We start from the raw sequence: 20166 nt of genomic DNA on the forward strand, positions 1-20166 counted from the left end.
TCTAAGTCAAGAGAATAAAAAGGTTAGTGCTTACATAATGATATAGAGGGCAGAACTTATGTCACTACTAACTGGTTGATAAGCACATCTATATATAAATTGAATCGAGAGTTTTACTGTGGCCGACGTGGCCGCTTCTCCGCGCTCGCGAGGAAGAGAGGAAGAGAGAAAGGGAGAGGAAGAGAGAGAGAGGGGGTCCTGCGCCGCGTTTGGGGGGGCCGGTCGAGAGAGAGAAAGAAAGAGAGAGAACAGATGAAGGGAGAGAGAGAGAGAGAGACCAGACATCCCCCCGCGTTTGGGGGGTTCCGGTCGCACGAGAGAGAGAGGGACATGGAGAGAGAGAGAGAGAGAGAGAGAGAGAGAGAGAGAGAGAGAGCAGGGATCCCCACACCCCCCCTCCGGCTCTCTCTCTCCCCCATGTGCGCGGGACCCGCGCCAGGCGTGTGCGCGCGCCCCGCGCCATGCACGCGACCCGCGCCCGGCGGATGCGTGGGCCCCCCTCTCTCTTCCACTCTTTTCTTCTCCCTCTCCCCCTCTCCGGTTCTCTCCCTCTCTCTCCCTCCCCTACTCCCCCCCGCCACCCATCTCCCCTCTTTTCCTCTCCCCCCCGGTCTCTCTCTCTCTCCTCCCCTCTCTCCTTTACCTGACCGCGAGCGCCGGCGCAGTGGCGAGCTCCGCCGCTAACGCGGGCGCGGGCCAAAGGCCTCCTTGCGGGCGCGGGGGGCGGACGCCGGCACGAGGCGGCAAACAGGGCGGGCGGGCACGGGCGCGGACAGGTAGCGCAAGAGTGCCGGGCTCGACGCCGCCGTGGGGAGGAGCGGCGCAGGCGCGGGCAGGGTGTGGCTCGGGGGTGTGGGGAGCGGGCGACGCGGGCGCGCGGGGCGGGGCGCGGCGCGGGCATGCGGGGCGCGGGCATGACGCGAGCACTGGGTGAGGGGAAGTGGAAAGAGGGACTGAGGGAGAGAGGGGAAGAGAGAGAGGAAGAGAGGCGCTGGGAGAAAGAGAAAGAGAGAGAAAGAGGGAGAGAGAGCAACAGAGAGAAAGAGAGACACAGGGGGAGAGAGAGAGAGAGAGGGAGGGAGAGAGAGAGATTTTAAAATTTTAATTTTCGAATTTTATATTTTTATATTTAAATTTTAAATTTAACTGTTAACATTTAATTAATTAAATTTATTAATAATGTTATATAATATATAATTAATTAATTAATTAATAATACATATAATAAATTGTGTTTTAAGTTTCAAATTTTTTTATCCTTCCATATTTAAATAATTTTTTAATTTTTCTTTCTCTTTAACTTTTGAATTTGGGAATTTAAAATTAAATTTAGAAATTATAAAATTAAAAAAATTTGTTCAAAATATTTTAAAATTTGTATAAATATCCCGCTGCGAAGCGCGGGCCTTCACTCGTATAGTATGATATGTTTGTTATGACGAAGCTCCCACCCAATAGGTCGTATCACGCTCTAAAATATCATATGAACCTTGTTCTAGCTACCACTATAGTATGTAACCACTAGACAATTCAAGTCATCTATATAACCCGAGTACGTAGGTTTTGCTGCTATACAACTCGATATGGTATTTTATAGAAGAACTTTTACATCCAACTTCTCAGTGTTCATCTTAATTATTATTAATAACAGTGTTCGTTATTACCAAACTAATGTTTGGAACTTTTCGGACTTCACCGAGGTGGAAGTTCAAAGCTGTTTTCTTCGCGAGCAATCCACCTCTAAGGAAGATAGCTTGCATCTTTCCTTTCTGCATTGCTTCGCCAATTTTCTTCTAACAAAAATAATTCTTCTTTAGGACGGTCATCACACAACCGTCCAAAATATGGACCTTTTTCTTCCTCACCATCATTTTTGACGGGATCTGTGTTGACTTGGGATATATCATTACTTGCCACATGTTCGCCACCGCATCACCTACTTCTCGCTCGCTTCCATATGACTCTTTGCTCACCGTTGTCCTAGAATTTGTAATTTCGATCTTGATAGAATAAGGCCGATGAAGCACCCCTCTCTCGTCAATACGGACACTTTAATTTCTTAATCATTGGATTCAAGAAAAATTGCTATAGAAATTGGATAAGAAAGCATGTGCCTGGTCAACCCGAAGAGCATAGTGATTGTCTGCCGCCACAAAAGGCCTGGCCTGCCGTAGGACTATCTCCGATAAGTGGTCATTCATGGTACATACTAGATTTGTTTAAGTTTAATTTGGAATCAGATTTATAGTTTCATGGCTTTTAGTAGACTCAAGAATCTGCTATTAATTATCCCACACTTGCAGTGTTAAGGAACCCTCGATTAAGAGGCCAAATTTAATACCGTTGAAGGGGTCCATTTTAAAATAGACCTACAGATGAGAGTTCTTCATACACTTTTATTCACCAATAATTAGATACAGAAATATCATTTTATCTCATTAACATTAACCGAAGCAAATAGAGGATGATGGCAAGGATATTCATGAGAATTTAAAAAGTTTTTGAGAGTATTAATGATATTTCAAAGTTTTGACGGTTACCTATGATATTTTTAAAGTCATGAAATTGCCCTCTTTTTTTAATTAAACAATTTAACTAAAAAACAAAAAATAAAAATTCCGTTGCCGGGACTCGAACCCGGGTCTTTCGGGTGAGAGCCGAATATCCTGACCAGCTAGACTACAACGGATTGCTGGAATTTCATAATAATTGTCATATATTTATACCTGATAATTTACTGCTTGTATTTAAATTTATACTTTAAAAATTTAGATTTAATATGTTTTAAAATATTATAAAGATAAATAATTGTTTCGGGTTCAGATTCCGCATTTTTGGTTGGATTCGGATTTGGATATGTACATTTTTGTAAAATCCGTCGTATTCGAATTCAGATTCGGGTTTCAGGTTTGATAGTGAGATTCGGAGTTTTAAAAATCTGCCCTAAATCCGACCTCTTGACATCCCTAGATAAAAAGTAGGATAATATTAGAATACCTCCAGCAGCACCTAATACTCAATTCTTTTATGTAATACCAAGCTCTTCTTCCGTGAGAATAGCATCTCTTGAATATCAACATGTCAACACATAAATAACAACTTTTCCAGTTCAATTTTCAGTTCGGCCTTCGAGATCAGTTATGTTCAAGCCTTTCAAACAAACATGATGCTGCTGCAGAATAAAGAGAATTTCTCTAACAGCTTCTTACTGTAGCAGAAGCAATGCCTCCAAATTAGAGCATTCACCAATCACCACCATCGCATTGCAGCTTCTTACCACAGCAAAAGCTCCAGAACTTTCTTTTTACCACAAGTTAATTTTGTGCTTTCAAAAGCCACTCCAGCAGTACTTATGTGACAATAATTGAAGTTTTGAAACCCTTACTAGTGTTTCAGATGAGCGTCACCAATCCTCCGATTGTAACTCGACCAAAAATTGAACAAAACAACATGAAATTATTCCCTAATGTGAGAAATACAAAACAAAGAAAATGAAAAAGAAAAACATAATCCACAACCTATTAATACTTTGTCCATGTCTTTTACTCTGAAACCAAGGAATTAGTAAAAGATCATCTCATGACGAGTGCGAATCAGAATACAATAACTCATAGCTGTAGTAGAGTGATATATTTGAACATTCCATACCATTATTATACAAGCGCCAAACCAAGTATATATTTGCAGTAGCTAAAATGTTTACCACCCAAAATAAATAAATATTGGGTAGTTAATGATGGGTCTAAAACATGAAAAAGAAAATAAATCCATCTCGAATGAAAGATGATTCCAGTGCGAAGCCCCATAAGTCGAAACAGAAATAATTGAAACTAACCAAGACATCATCAATGTAACTGTAGCCAAATGTTATCAATGAGTTCATTCGCCATTCCATCTTTTCGCCTGATTTTTACCATGTAGACCTGCTCAATGAATTTAGAGTTATACCATGGTATTTAAGCGCACAAAATTAAAAAAAGAGTTAAAAGTTACTTAGTACCTATTTTGGCCTGGCTTCTGTAAAAGTACTTTCAGAAACTAGGCGTTGACAGACAAAAAGTCTAGAGCTTTTGTTGCAGCGGAAATTGAAATGAGCTCTTAGGCACCAAAAGCAGATGCTCCAATTTCAAGTTTCTGCTTAGGTCACACTGATATGCCGTTTAGAAGATTTATAGAAAAAAAAAAAAAAAAATCCTCTTTGTACTCTTCCGAACAGCTATACTAAAACAACTCTTCAGCAAGGACCTCCAATCAAGTTAAACAAAATACAATTTAAATATAATAGCACAAGAATTACCTAAACCAAATTAGTGCCAAGACCCAGATTTTAAATCACTATTCTTTTTCTGAAGAGTCGGATTGACACAGCAAAAGAGAGATCTTTTCTTAGGCTTATTCCCAAATAGAAAAGTCCTCAATGGTACTCTAGTCTTTGTTGGGTAATGCTTAAATTGGCCATAATTGTTGTTTCTCGACATAGACAAACTGAAATTCTCATCTAGCTTTGATAAGCTCTTCTCAATTTCTGCTTGAATTTCGCTCATATGATCTAACCCATCTTGTAATTTACTTGAAATTTTGTCATTCTCCTGCTTCATGTTCAGTACTTCTCCTTGAAACCTTGCAGCTTGATATGAACTAAACTGTACTCCTTTTTCTATACTTGCATTTAAAGCTTCTTTAATCTCCTCTTGGATATTGTTAAGAGATAAATATCTAAATTTCAATTCCCCTTTGAGCAATTCATTTTGTTCTATCCACACTCGAAGATCTGTCTTAAGCGCTCTTAGCCTCTTTTCAAGTAGCGTAGAATCAGTGGCAGGATCAGTCAATTCACCATTATTTGACATTTGAGCCTTGTCATATTTCAATCTTTCAATGTCACCTCGTAATTCTTGATGTCTCTTCTTCAGTCCTTGAATTCGGTGGAAGCACGCACAGAATCTTAACCAAAACTCCAAGTTATCTTCTAAAATTGCATCAATTTCCCTTCTTAACTTCTCTTCAGTAGGTGAATTATTGGAGTCATCTGTTTCATGGATGGTACTTGCATTTATATCCTTTAATTTCTCAGAACTATGGGGGTCAGAAGAGGCTTCAATTTTATCAGAAATTACATTTGTAACCACATCAGAATGCATATTTGAAGAGCTTAAGAGTTCTCTAAGTGATTGAATCTCTTCATCCTTTAAAGTATTGGCATTTCTTAATTTCCTTACAAGTTCGTTTGTCTCACAAAGATCATCTTGGTTTTTGTTTTCTAGTTCAGTAAGCCGCCTCTTTGTTTCTTTGTAATTCCGAAGAATCAAAGTGTACTCATTTAGTAATATCTTTTCTCTACCTTCCAGTCCATCTAAAAGGACTTGTTGCCAGCTCAGCTCGTGATCTTCAATTTGTGTTGCTTTTTCGTGTGATTCTTTTTCTCCGACTTTTTCTTCATCTTTTATGTCAGAGACCTTTTCTGAACCATTTGATGAATCCATTGAAGCCAATTCCAAAGCACCAAGAGAAACAAGATTAAATTCTTTTGATGAGTCTTGATCTCGAATTTCTTCTCCTTTTCCGATGCCCTGTTTGATTTCTGAATCATTGAGAGGAATCTTTTGACCTTCGTGTGATGAGTTTTCCTGCTCAAGTTGAACTTTTGTATCAAATTCAGTATTGAAACCCATTTTCGGTTCAATATCAAGATTAGAACTATCAATCTGCTCTTGCACATTTTGATTTTTCGCTTCCGCCACATCCTCCTTTATCTCACTGATCTCCGCAGCTTCTATTCCTTCCTTCAAAACTGAAGTCTGCAATTTTTCTGAAATATCATTAAAATCATCACAGACTTCAGTAATATTCGTACGAATATTCCTTGCTTCATCCTCGACAGAACGTGCCAGAGTTTGAACCTTTTTCAGCTCTTCTTCTACTTTCTTTAATCGGCCAGTCAGTTCATTTGAGTCGCTAATAAGAACCGTCTTCTCTTCCTCTAAATTTTGTAAATTTTTTTCAAGCTCACTATTTTCTGAACTTAACTGATTTATCTGTGCAGTTTGTGTTGAGACAGTGAGCTCCAAATTCACAACTTTACTCACAAGTTCGTCGATTTTTCCCGCAATTTCTTCGACCGAGCTATCAGAATTCATCTCAAAGTGCTTCATTAATTTCTCACAAATTGATTCCAACTCAATTTTCTCATTTTTTAGAGAGAAATTTTCTTCCTTCTCAACACTATTATCCCCCTCCAAAACTTCATTGAATTTAATTGGGGATTGACCAAACTCAACATTGAGAGCATTGAGTTTCTCTCTAGCTGACATAATTCTTTCTTTCTCTACACTCGCCAGTTCAATCGACTTCTTTTGCTCTTCCTTTAAGCTTAAAATGGCTTCTTCGCAAGACTTAAGTGCAGAAGCTGTCATCAAAGCTCGTGCCTCATCATCGTTGATAATGGCACTCGCATTAAACTCATCTTGGTAATAACAGACCTCCTCTTGCATATCATTGATCTTCTTCTCAATCTCCCAATACTTTGCAATTCCACTCTCATATGCATTTTTTACGAATTCCTTCTCGGTCTGAAGAACTAATATCGACTTCTGAAGCTGGTTTATCTCTTCTTGCGCTCTCTCTTTGCTCATCTGAGGACTGCCTTTTCTACCCTGTTTCTCCTTTATGGCTGCTTGGGATTCTCTTCTCCTCTTTATTAAGCCCTCGACTGTAGGTTTATTAATTTTACTTGAATCGATGGGTGTGATTGCTTTAGGTAAATTGTCATCTTCTTCCTCAAGTAATGCGTATTGGACTTGGTCAGGAAAAGCGGTCGCTATAGTGTGGTTGGCTCTGTGAAGCTCTCCTGATATATGATCATATCTTTCAGCTAAAGCTCTATATGCCCTGTAGGCTTCTTCAACATCAACTATAACTTCCGGCCTCCTTTTATAGTACATTTCTGCTCTTTTACCAAAGGAATCAGCTTCTTCTCCAAGCAGTTTGAGCATATGCTTCACCTTTTCCTCCATCTCTGAACATAACAGGAAAGAGAAAAGGAAAAAAAAACCAAACACACTGTAAATGTATGTATCTATAAATATTTTTGTTAAGGGAAAAAGAATTGTAAGGTTGAAATTTTTAACAAAAGGAACTTTCTCACTAATAGAAAATGAAAGGTCTCTATCTGGCAACAAGATTCATCTCTATGAGGTATCACAACTCCTCTGGCGGCATATAAGATAAGAACACTAGAAGCATCCAAGATGTATTAATGTATTAATTTATGTTTAAGAAAGTTAGATATTCTGGCGAGATATGCACCATGGATTTGCGAAATAATGTGATATATATACACAGGTAGAATACTGAAGTCTCCCCACTCGGTAGTTTGTACATGGCTACATGTAATAATATTCTGATGCTAAGAAATGAAAATAACCTAAGGTAAACAGAATCATTGACAAACGGAAAAAAGATAATTCGGAAATGCAGAGTTGCTTAACCAAAAAAAAAAAAAAAAAAAACCAGAAGAGCTTGTGCTGTAGACCATTCTTTGCTTAAACTTAATTGTAGAGATGTGGTAGACCAATCACAACCCTTTGTCCATTTATGTGAACATTAGAACATAATCTATTTTTACCAAAGCCATGTTGTTATCATAGGCTAGACAAAAAACTCTGTATACTGGCAAGGACCAGATGACAGATGACGCGCATTTGATTCCGGTGAAAAGGAGAAATCCCTAGACTTGGTTTCTCTTTTGCTGAAAAAGAACTTGTGCTGTAGCTAGAAAACATTATCACAGTACACCTTTATCCAAATCGGATAATCAAGGCATAATCCAATTTCCTAATATGTTCGTCAGGAAAAAAGAAAAGAAAAAGAAAGAAGATAGTAGCTAAAATACAGTAGCAGCATGAAATTGTCGGAAAATATTAGTGCTTCAGTCAAATGTATTACAGAACGATAAAGAACAGTTAGCAACTCACAAAATCCACCTTTCAATATAGGACATTATAAAGATTAGCAATTGCCTCCACACATAGCTTTTAGAAATACCGGAATTGGTACATACGATTTATAAAGAGGAAACTTATGATTTAGTTTAATTAGATGACTTAAGTTGTTGTAAAATATTGGCGTACCAGACTGATAATAAAACTCTCTTTATTACACACAAAATAACTCTCATTCACATACACCCAAAAGACTACAAACCTCACACACTACTTCACTACTAACACTACACCTCACAACACTTCCTCACCTCACACCACCACTCACACCCTTACTTCACTATATCTCACTCTTTACTCTCACTCTTACACACTCCCACCCTTTCACACCACCTCACACTCACTCACACTTGGTGTGGAGGCCTCACACCTATTTATAGGCCTCCAACCTACCTACATAAGCACTCTAGAATATTCTAGAGTACTTGCTTCTAGAACTCGCTAAAGTGCTCTATTAGCAAGTAGAGAGCACTTTGTTCCTACAGTTTTCTAGAATGCTCCATTAGCTAGTAGAGAATTGGAAAGGGATAGAGCATTCTAGAATGTTCTATTAAAGAGAGAGGGAGAGTTGCCTCTTTCAATACTCCCCCTCAACTCTAACTCTCTCTTAATGTTGCTCTGCTGAGCATTCCTAATTGCTTCGGAACTCTTCTTTGCGGTGCTTAGTCCTTTGGTGAATATGTTGGCTATTTGCTCTTCTATTTTGATTCTGCTTCAGCACCTGGATCTCTCCGTCCATCGTGTTCCTCCACTCCTTGCTTGTAACTTCTTCTTCGTAGGAGGTCGGCTTTTTTGGAGTCTCTTCTTCTTCGGCGAGAGCAGCATTTGCATACTCAGGATTAGGTTTTCTTTGCCTAGAAGATCTTCGTGACTGTGTACCTGTATCTTCAAGTTGGCTCGATCGATCTTCTCCCGGGGTTTGATAATGTACGCCAATTCGCCAGGGTTCTGGAGACTTCTGGAGTTGCTACTCGTCACCGGTTGGCTCTATTGAAGGTTGACCGCTTTCTTCTTGCTCTGACACAGCCTTTTCTCCTTCTTGTTCTTGTTCTCCAAGCTTTTTTTGTAGCTTGATTTCTATCTCTTTATTATCTGGTAGTATCACTTCTTGCGAGGACCACCAGGATGATGCTTCATCAAACACAATATTTCTCGATGTATAGCAACGACCGGTTGTTGGGTCACAACATCTCCACCCTTTTCTTTCACTGTCGTACCCGACGAAGATACATCGTATCGCCTTCTTGTCGAATTTACTTCGAAGATGGTCCGGTACGAACACATAGCACACGCATCCAAAAACTCGAAAATAACTTACTGTGGGTTTGATTTTCCATAGTACTTGATAAGGTGAGATGAATCCTAACTTCGGTTGCGGCAGCCGGTTGATGACATGTGCTGCTGTTCTCATACATTCTGCCCAAATCTGCCTGGCACATTCTTTGCATGCAGCATGCTTCAGCAAGTTTCTGCTAGATGTCTATTCTTTCTCTCAGCTATACCATTTTGTTGCGGAGTGCATGGACACGTAAGTTGTCTCCTTATTTTGCACTCTCGCAGATAAGCTGAGAACTCTGCTGAAGTATATTCACCTCCATTATCCGTGTGCAGGCATCGTATTTTATAACCGGTTTGGCGTTCAACTTTTTCTTTAAATTTTTTAAATTTTTGCAGCACTTCAGATTTTTCTTTAATAAAGTATACCCAGACGTACCTCGAGTAGTCATCAATAAACGTCATCATGTAGCGCATACCGTAATTGATGTTTGCTTGACTGGTCCAAAAACATCAGAGTGCATGAGCTCCAGCGGTACCTTGGCTCTATATTTGGATTCAGTGTAGGAAAGTTGATGAGCCTTACCAAACTGGCATCCTGCGCAGATTGTGTCTCCTCGTACTTCAAGTTGAGGTAAACCCTTAAGCATACTGCGCTCCATCATGATTTTCAGTTTGTGATAGCCCACATGTCCCAGTCTTGCATGCAACAAATCAGCAGTCTCACTTTTTCGAGTCTTTTCTATGTATGATGATTCTGCAGACATTACGTATATAGACTCTACTTTCTTTCCTTCCATGATTTGTATACCAGATATCTTGGGACTGCGAAAGACCTTGACATCTTGTGGCCCAAATACTACATAATTGCCCGATGCAATCAGTTGTGATACTGCTAAGAGGTTTTTCTTCATACCTGGGACATGGTAAACGTTCTGTAGTTGTACTTGATGTGAGCTGAATCGGGGTGTGATGATTGTCTTTCCTATGTGGGTGATAGGCAACTTCGAGTTGTTAGCTGTCACCACTACTCTTCCTTCTTTATATTCTGTTGTGCTGATTAGCTTGTCTTTATCACCGCTCATATGATTGGAACATCTAGAGTCGATGATCCAATCTGTACTGTAATTCACCTCTCTTGGATTTTCTATTGTTGTTAATGCATATATTGGTACCTGCTTTGGTAGCTTTTCCTTCTTAGCACCTGGCGTTGCCATATTGCCTTGTACTTGTTTCTTCTTATGCCAACAGTCTCGGGCGAAGTGTCCTTTCTTGCTGCAATTGTTACACTCTCCGCTTCGCCGTTTGTCGCCTTTAAACTGCCAGGTATTTTGCTCCTTCTGGTTGTGGACTCCCTCTGTAAGGTGGCTCTCTCCCGACCTTTGTTTTGCCCTACTGAACTCCTTCAGCGGCTTCACATTTCTTGGCCCTCCTGTTGCTCGACCTTTTCTTCTACTGCTGAAGAGTGCCTCCTCTTCAGTTTTCACTGAGGCTCCAGCCATTTGTTTGGCTAGGGCCTCCTGATTAGCGAATAAATTTTCTAGCTCCACCAACGTTGGTTGAGTGAGCCATCCTCGAACAGCAGTAATGAACCCGTTATATTCGGGTTTTAGGCCGTGAATAATAATTCTCTTCATCCGCTAGTCACTAATTTTTGACTCTGGATCTAATTGGGAAATTTCACGGTAGAGAGATTTTACCTTCATGAAGTACTAGTTAATCGTCATGCTACCCTGAGATATCGTCATCAGCTCATTCTCCAGAAGTTGAAGTCGAGCATCGTTCTTCTTTGAAAATAACGAGGCGAGGGTGTCCCATGCAGCCTTGGGTGTATCTGCTTCTTTGATATGCTCCAACAGCTCTTCTTCGATTGTCATCTTCAGAACGAACATCGCCTTCCCTGCCTTGATACGCCACTTTCTGAACACCTCTGCATTCTCCTTTGGTGGTGGAGTTGTTTCAGCACCACCAATTACCTCACACAAATCCTACCCTTGTAGGTAAGACTCAATGCAGGTTTGCCAATAACCATAATTATGGTTATTTAGCTTCTTAATTCCCCTAGTTGTACCAGCAAGATTTGCCATAGTGACTTGGTGATTGCCCAGCAGTCAACCAAATAAGTCTGGTCCCAGACTAACCAACTTCACAGTCCCAGACCAGACTATGCACCAGCAGAATCTCTGCTTATATCGGTATTTAACTGCCTGGACTGGCAGAATTTCACCGATTTAACTAGCAGAATATTTCCTACAATCTGGCTCTAATACCAAATTGTAGAGTATTGGCGTACTAGACTAATAATAAAACTCTTTTTATTACACACAAAATAACTCTCATTCACATACACACAAAATAACTCTCATTCACATACACCCAAAAGACTACAAACCTCACACACTACTTCACTACTAACACTACACCTCACAACACTTCCTCACCTCACACCACCACTCACATCCTTACTTCACTATATCTCACTCTTTACTCTCACTCTTACATACTCCCACTCTTTCACACCACCTCACACTCACTCACACTTGGTGTGGAGGCCTCACACCTATTTATAGGCCTCCAACCTACCTACATAAACACTCTAGAATATTCTAGAGTACTTGCTTCTAGAACTCACTAAAGTGCTCTATTAGCAAGTAGAGAGCACTTTGTTCCTAGAGTTTTCTACAATGCTCCATTAGCTAGTAGAGAATTGGAAAGGGATAGAGCATTCTAGAATGTTCTATTAAAGAGAGAGGGAGAGTTGCCTCTTTCAGTTGTTACATAATCAAAATGAATGGTGATTATTCGATACAGCACATAAGCATAACCAGCTCCGGGACCTAATTAGATGATTCTTTTCTTCGTTTGTTTGTTTCTTTTAAGTGTCATACAGCATAAGTAGAAATTTTCATGGTTATGTTACGAAACAGATAAAGATGAATGATAATACTAAGGCCTATTGAAAAGATAAAATAAGAAATGGTTTTCTTTTTCCTTTGAAAGGTAACATAAGATAGAGGAGAAAGACGAAGAAAAAAAAAAGTGCACGTAAAGAGAAGAAGGACGCGAGAAATGCTCTGTTTATTATTAGAGAATCTTGCTTAAAACAGAGCTAAATGGAAAAGCTGGACCTATTTTCGATTAAAGGCTTAGTTATTACCATTGTTCAACTTGAATGGTACACTATAAGATAAATTAGTACTGCAACCATCATTTCAAATCACCTTGTGCCATAAAATTTCGGGTTTATGATTTTGCAAACTCTAAGCAAGGATTTAAGTACCATGATACGGGGTCATGCCAAAACCTTTTTGCCGGCACGATATAGTATGGTGCGTGCTGGGTTGTACCGATGCGTGTCGGTCACAAAAAATATATGTGTGCCGAAATATAATGACATAAAATATTTATTTTCTGTAGCAACAAAATATTCTAATTGCTTATTAAAATTACATACTAATTTCGAGAAAAGAGAGTTTTAAGTTGTGTCATCGGTAGGGGAGCTGTATCGTGCCGATATTTAATGGCATGATACGGCAAGATAAATATGGCCCGTGCTGACAGATACTTAAATCCTTTCTCTTAAACGACAAATCCTTTCTCTTAAACAACAAATCCAAGTATATTAATTAGTTTGTAAATTAAGGCAACCAAAGGTAATATTCTTTCTATCTGCGCTGCAAACTACAAATCTCTCTCTTTTTGTAACTTTGATAATTAAAATTATGCTTCAAAACACATGAAATATAACGAATCCCTACATATCTTGGCCCATGATTAGGATCGGCACAAAGATCACAAAGAGACTAGTACCCAAATAGCGAAAATCGTAATCCTATAAAATCAATTAACTATTTGAAAAGAATTCAACATTGGCATAAAAAGAAAGGAAACTATGCTCATCTGCTTCATATCCAGCAATCTCAATTCGCAATCTTAAACTACGCCAAGATTACTCCAAATCGAATCAAATCAAACAATCCGAATCAATCCACACAAGATTGAACAAAGAGCGATTGCGAGTAACCCTAATTCAAGAAAAAACCGACGAACTAATTAGATTAATAGGGTTAAAAAATCCCAAAAAATTCCAAAAAAAAAAGAGGAAACAAACCCTGGAGGTTGTTGTCGAGCCATTTGGATTGCTTGGTCCGAATGTGGCTTGCCCACCACCACGAGTACGCGTTGTTCGCCGCCCTCTGCAACATCATCTCTCCTCCCTCTCTCTCTCTCTCTCTCTCTACACCCTCTCTCTTTCTCTCTCTAGAACCGAAAGAGGGGGACAATGGAGAGAGAGAGAGAGAGAGAATAATAGGCTCCCTTTCTCTCTCTTCGCTATTGAGAGAGAGGGGGGAGGAGGGGTGCGGTGGTGGTGGTGGCCATGATGATGTGGGTATGGGAGCTTCTTTTTTCTTGCTAAAAAAAGAAGAGAGAGAAAAGTGAGAGAGAGAAAGGGAGGCCCTCTCCGGAACATGTGGGGGGGAATATACAGTACTGATTCATCGCGGCTTTAGCTGGCGCTGCTACGGAAAAAGAAAAAGAGAGAGAAAGAGAAATGTCCAGAAAGAGAGAGAGAGAGAGAGAGAGAGAGGAAGGATGGCGGTGCGGGTGCAGTGCACGTCGGGGAAGACCGGCAGAAAGGGCGGGTAATTGTAGCCGTTAGGTGACATGCAGTCTGGGCGCTGGAAAGTGGAAAAGTATGAGGGATTAAACTTTGGGCTGGTGGGCCTTCTTAAAGAAATGGATCTTTTTTTTTCAAATTTTATGTTTGATTAGAACTTCCCTTTTGTGTTTTTTTTTTTTTTTTTGAACTTTTATCTTCAAACTTAATTGAATCCGGCTACAGTAGTATCAACAGCACCAAGCTCATGGTGCTACCAAATATTTTGTTTTTAAATTTACCCCTTTGACCATTTTTACCCTTTAGATCATACTACCACTGTCATCCTAACCGCACGTTCTTTTATCCAATGGCCGAAAATTTAATAGCGCAACAATTTGTTTATTAATAGTATAGTAGCCTAATCCTATATATATATATATAGAGTCCGGCTACTATACTCTTATGAGTACGATTGCCCTCGTACTCATAAATTATTTTCGATGATAGAGCTTCCGAATCGACGATCCATACCGTTAAACATTATCTAAAGTATTTAAAACTTCTAGAAATCAAATTTCATAATTTTTCGACATCATTTACCTTACGATCAAAAGCTCACAAAATTGATAATTTTTAACGGCCGGTATAAGATACTTGTTAGTTTAACGGTGAAAAAAAATCAAAATCGGTTGAATTTTTGATAGAAAATTCTATTCACTACATAGATAAAGATCAATAACTCCAATCTTAAATTGAAGGATCCGATCATCCATTTTTAGGACGTCGTTCGATTTCGACCGTTCATTTTATGCCCACTTGATGGACTTTATTATGATTTCGAAAAATTACGAAATTTATTTTTTAGAAGTTTCAAATACTCTACATATTTAACGGAGTGGATCATCGATTCGGAAACCCCATCATCAAACAACTTATGAGTACGAAGGGCCTACTACTCATAAGAGTATAGTATTCCTACTCATATATATATATATATATATATATATATATATATAGAGAGAGAGAGAGAGAGAGAGAGAGTTGAGCTAGAATTAATACTCTCAAAAGCACCAAGGAGGTGGTGCTTTTGAATTTTTAACCATTGGATAGNGAATCGTCGATCAGCTCCGTTAAACTTGATCTAGAATATTTGGAGTACCTAGAAAATAAATTTTATTATTTTTCGATATCATTTGCTTAGTGATCGAATGGGCTCAAAATCAACAAATTTCTATGGCCGTAGTGAGCCGTTTGCAAGTTTAACGGTGTAGAAATATCCAAATCACGTGAAATTTTGATAGAAAATTCTTTATACTATATAAAACAAGATCAATATCTTTGATTTAAAATTTTAATGTCATATTATTACATTTTGTAAGATTTTTATTTTCAGCCGTTGATTTTGAGCCCCTTCGTTCACTAGGCAAATGATATCATAAAATCATAAAATTTATTTTCTAGGTACTTCAAATACTCTAGATCAAGTTTAACGGAGCCGATCGACGATTCGAAAGTCGCAACATCAAAAACGAGCTGGAAGCACGGAAGGCTCCGTGCTTCCGATAGCATAGTAGCCTTACTCTATATATATATATATATATAGTAGAGCTAGAATACTTGTAAAAATATCACCCAAGTGATACTTGTGTGTTTTTAGCCCTTGGATGGAGAGATGTAAGGTTGAGATTATGATGGTAGGTGGTGGTAGGTGGTGGTAGGTGGAATAGTGTTTGATCCAAGGACTATTAGTAATCAAAAAGTAGATCCAATGGCTAAAAACACACAAGTATCACTTGGGTGATACTTGTAAAAGTATTCTAGCCCTACTCTCTCTCTCTCTCTCTCTCTCTCTCTCTCTCTCTATATATATATATATATATATATATATATATATATATATAGTGGGCTGGTATGCTTATGAAAGCACGGAGGCCTCCATGCTTCCAAGTTGTTTTCGCTGTTCGGACTTTCGAATCGACGATCGGCTCCGTTAGAGTTGATCTAGAGTATTTGAAGTACCTAGAAAATAAATTTTGTGATTTTTCGATATCATTTGCCTAGTAATCAAAGTGGCTCAAAATCAATAATTTTAATGACCGTAGTGAGCCGGTTGCAAGTTTAACGGTGTAGAAATATCCAAATCACGTGAAATTTTGATAGAAAATTCTTTATACTATATAAAATAAGATCAATATCTTTGATCTAAATTTTTCATGTCATATCATCACATTTTGTGAGATTTTTATTTTTAGCCGTTGATTTTGAGCCCCTTCGATCACTAGGCAAATGATATCGAAAAATCGCAAATTTTATTTTCTAGGTACTTCAAATACTCTAGATCAAGTCTAACGGAGCCGATCGTCAATTCGAAAGTCCTAACATCGAAAACAACTTGGAAGCACGGAGGCCTCCGTGCTTCCATGAGCATACTAGCCGCACTCTATATATATATATATATATATATATATATATATATATATATATATATAGAGAGAGAGAGAGAGAGAGAGAGAGAGAGAGAGAATTATACTACTATACTATCAATAGTACCAAGCCCTTGGAACTATTGAGTTTTTGATAGTTGGATGAAAGGATGTGCGGTTAGGATGATAGTGGTCCCCTCTAGGGTTGAATGGGTGGTTGGTTTAATAGTATAATCTAATGGGTGGAAATGATCAAAAAGTAGATCTAATGGTAAAAAACTCAATAGTACCAAGGCTTGGTACTATCGATAGTATAGTAGCGAACCTAGGAGATTACTATCATCCTAACCGCACATCTTTTTAATCCAAGAGTCGAAAATCTAATAACACCAAGCACTTGATACTATTAGTAGTATAGTAGCCTAATTCTATATTTATGGTACATCTGTGATTTCAAAAGCATGGAGGCTTCCATACTTATAAGTTATTTTCGATAATAGGACATCTGATTCGATGATCGACTCCATTAGGCATGATTTACACTATTAGAATTCTTTAGAAATCAAATTTCATAATTTTTTAGCATCATTTACCAAATGATCAAAAGGTCTCAAAAAGAACTATTTTAATGACCGATGTGGCATATTTGTAAGTTCAACAATATAAAACAATCCAAATTACGTGAAACTTGAATAAAAAAATTTTACTTAACATCATGAGCAAGATCAACGCTTCCAATTTGGAATTTGAGCCTTTTATCACTATTTTTTATGAAATTTTTATTTTGACCATTCATTTTGAGGCTATCCGTTTACTAGGCAAACGAAGTCAAAAAATTATGAATTTGGTTTCTAGATAATTCCAAACTTTATAAGTCATGTTCAACTAAACTGATTGCCGCTTTGAATGTCCATTATTGAAAACAATTTACAAATAAGGAGGCCTCCATACTTTTGACAGCACAAGAGCCTAGCTTTATATATACTAGTGAAAAGACCCGCGCTTCACAGCAGGTAGAAACTATAGGAGCTACCAATAAAAAATAAAAAGTATTCATCAATAGAAATAAAGAAGGTGTCGTGAATGGGGCGATTGGCGCGTCGGAATGCTAACCCTCACCTCTAACCTCTATTAATGGTAGAGTCCTATACTGCTGCAATCGCAAAAGGCTGCGTCGCCGCCACTGCCACCGACATTGCCAGGAACCTTATTCTCATTCTAGACTACGGATTTCAGTACACCACCCATTATATCCACCAACTCTTCTCCTCTCTCTTTCCCTGCATCTTCGGAAACTCTCCCATTTCCTTCATCTCCAACAAAAAAAAAAAAAATCACAAAAGAGAGAAAGAAGCGATTAAACGAAGCAGACCTCGACGCAGTCATTTACGACGGTGATGTGGAGTGTAAAGAGGAGGTCGTGGATAGTGGTGTGGCGAAGGAGATCAGGATCGACGTAGAGGGAGGAGCAGACGGCATTGGCGCCCTTGACTCGGATCGCGCTGAAGAAAGCATTAGATCAATCAATCACCACTCCACCTTTTGGTGAATCTACATTGAAAAAAGCAAGATAATAAAGAAAACGGCAAGGAAGAAAGTAGAAGAAAAACCACAACATATGGAGAAGAGAAACGGTCACATAGAAAAGAGAAACGATCGTGTGAGGAAGAACATGAATGTCCAACCACTATGGGGAAGAAAAACGGTCGCATAGGAAAGAGAAATGGTCATATGGGGAAGAGAAACTGTCACATGGGGAAGAGAAACGGTTAAAGGAAGATAAAAGGCCGGGGAGAGCAAACTTGAAGATGGAGCCCACTCCCAACCTTGAAGGTGGGTTTGCCTCGTGGATTCTTTTTGGGGATTATATAGAGTTATAGATAGTCCGGTGACTATACTCTTATGAATATGATCATCTTCATACTCATAAGTCATTTTTCAATATTAGAATTTCCGAATCGACGATCCATACCGTAAAAAATGATGTAGAGAATTTGAAACTTCTAAACATAAAATTTCATAATTTCGACATCACTAACCTTACGATATAAAAAATCTTAAAATTGATAACTTTTAACGGCCGGTACAGAATGCTTGTTAGTTTAACATTGTAAAAAATCAAAATTGGTTGAAATTTTGATAAAAAATTCTATTCACTATTTAGATAAAGATCAATAACTATGATCTTAGTTGAAGAATCTGGTCATCCATTTATAGGATGTCGTTCAGTTTTGACCATTCATTTTATGCCCACTTGATGGATTTCACTATAATTTCAAAAAAATTACGAAATTTATTTTCTACAAGTTTCAAATGCTCTAAATCATATTTAATGGTGTGGATTGTCGATTCTCTATCATTGAAATAACTTATGAGTACAAAGAGCTCTATATTCATAGGAGTATAAAGGCCCTACTTTATATATATATATATATATATAGAATTAGGCTGGAATACTATTAATAGTAAAACGCTCTTTTTGCTATCAAGTTTTTAACCCTTGGATGAAAAATTGTAGGGTCAGGATGATATTAGTCGGTTAGAGTTGAGTGGTCCCCATAGGGTTGAGTGGTCCCCACTGGGTTATAGTATTTAATCCAATGGTTAGAGATAATGAAAAGAGTTGATCCAAAGGCTAAAAAACTGGTAGCAACAATGGGATTTTGCTACTAATAGTAGCCCAGTCCAACTCTCTCTCTATATATATATATAATAGAGAGAGAGAGAAAGAGAGAGAGTCCGGCTACTATACTCTTATGAGTACGATCGGCTTTGTACTCATAAGTCGTTTTTGATGATAAGCTTTTAAATCGATGATTTATACCATGAAACATTATCTAAAGAATTTAAAGCTTCTAGAAATCAAATTTTATAATTTTTGACATCATTTACTATACGATCAAAAGATCTCCAAATTGACAATTTTTAACGGTCGTTATGGGATTCTTGCTAGTTTAACAGTATGGAAGGAGAGAAGGTGATGCTAGAGACAGGGACGGAGATAGCGCTTGAGCGAGGTGCGAAGTTGAACCTCCCGAGAAGGGTAATAGGGCAGGAGTCGGCAGTGAAATTCGCGACTTTTATGTAAGCCATAGAGGAGGAGGAGGAGGAGGAGAGGGACGTGGGTGCAAGGTTGTCTTCATTGTGTTAATGAATGGTAACTTAGAATGCAGAGAGATAAGCTTATGTACATTTATGAGATAATTGCCTATATATCTCTCAAAACTTCAAAAATATCTTATTTATGGATATTTTTTTTTCTTTCCAATATACCCCTCATATGTTCCCCCGTTATTCTAAAATACCCCTGCAGTTACAACCCATAAGTTAATTTGGGTTAAACGTAAGTTTAAATATTTACTAGAATTTAAAAAAATCAAAATACCTATTTTACCCTTAATTTAAGGGCAAATAAGAAATGTTAGTGATGGTAGAAGGGTATATTTGAAAAGACCAAGAATCAAAATACTTTTTCTATCTCTAACTTAAGGGTAAATAAGAAAAGTCGGTGATGATGGAAGGGTATATATATGAAAGGGCAAAATAGTAATTTCATATAAATAACAGTTGTTGCTAACAATTCATTAACATAATTTAACTCTAGGGGTATCTTTGAAATAGGTTGGAACGTGAAAAGGGTATTTTCAATATTAGCCTTCTACGATGGGTAAATCAAAAAGTCGAAAACTTTTGAGGGGTAAATAAGCAATCGCCGCTATATTTATATATACAGAGAGAGATACAATTCATAAAGTATAAATTTTGCACTTATCTATCATCATAACAAATCACTTTATCCAAGAGCCGAAAACCTAATAGAACCAAGCGCTTGGCCTTACATGATGACCTTTCCAAGAGAAGATATATA

General features: G+C 38.2%; 1 protein-coding gene and 1 non-coding gene across 2 annotated transcripts; both read right to left on the reverse strand.

The window, feature by feature from the left end:
• TRNAE-CUC lies at positions 2617 to 2689 on the reverse strand. Its single transcript has one exon. It is a non-coding gene; the product is annotated as a tRNA-Glu (tRNA).
• On the reverse strand, positions 3562 to 13886 carry LOC109720842 (protein NETWORKED 2D-like). The gene is made up of 3 exons (XM_020248188.1): positions 13387 to 13886; positions 4298 to 7015; positions 3562 to 3923 (listed from the first exon to the last, which is right to left on the reverse strand). Exons 1-2 carry the CDS (start codon positions 13481 to 13483, stop codon positions 4308 to 4310), a joined length of 2805 nt encoding a protein of 934 aa, XP_020103777.1. The 5' UTR covers positions 13484 to 13886; the 3' UTR covers positions 3562 to 3923; positions 4298 to 4307.

Source organism: Ananas comosus, linkage group 14 (assembly GCF_001540865.1).
Source record: "Ananas comosus cultivar F153 linkage group 14, ASM154086v1, whole genome shotgun sequence".
NCBI classification, from domain to species: Eukaryota; Viridiplantae; Streptophyta; class Magnoliopsida; order Poales; family Bromeliaceae; genus Ananas; species Ananas comosus.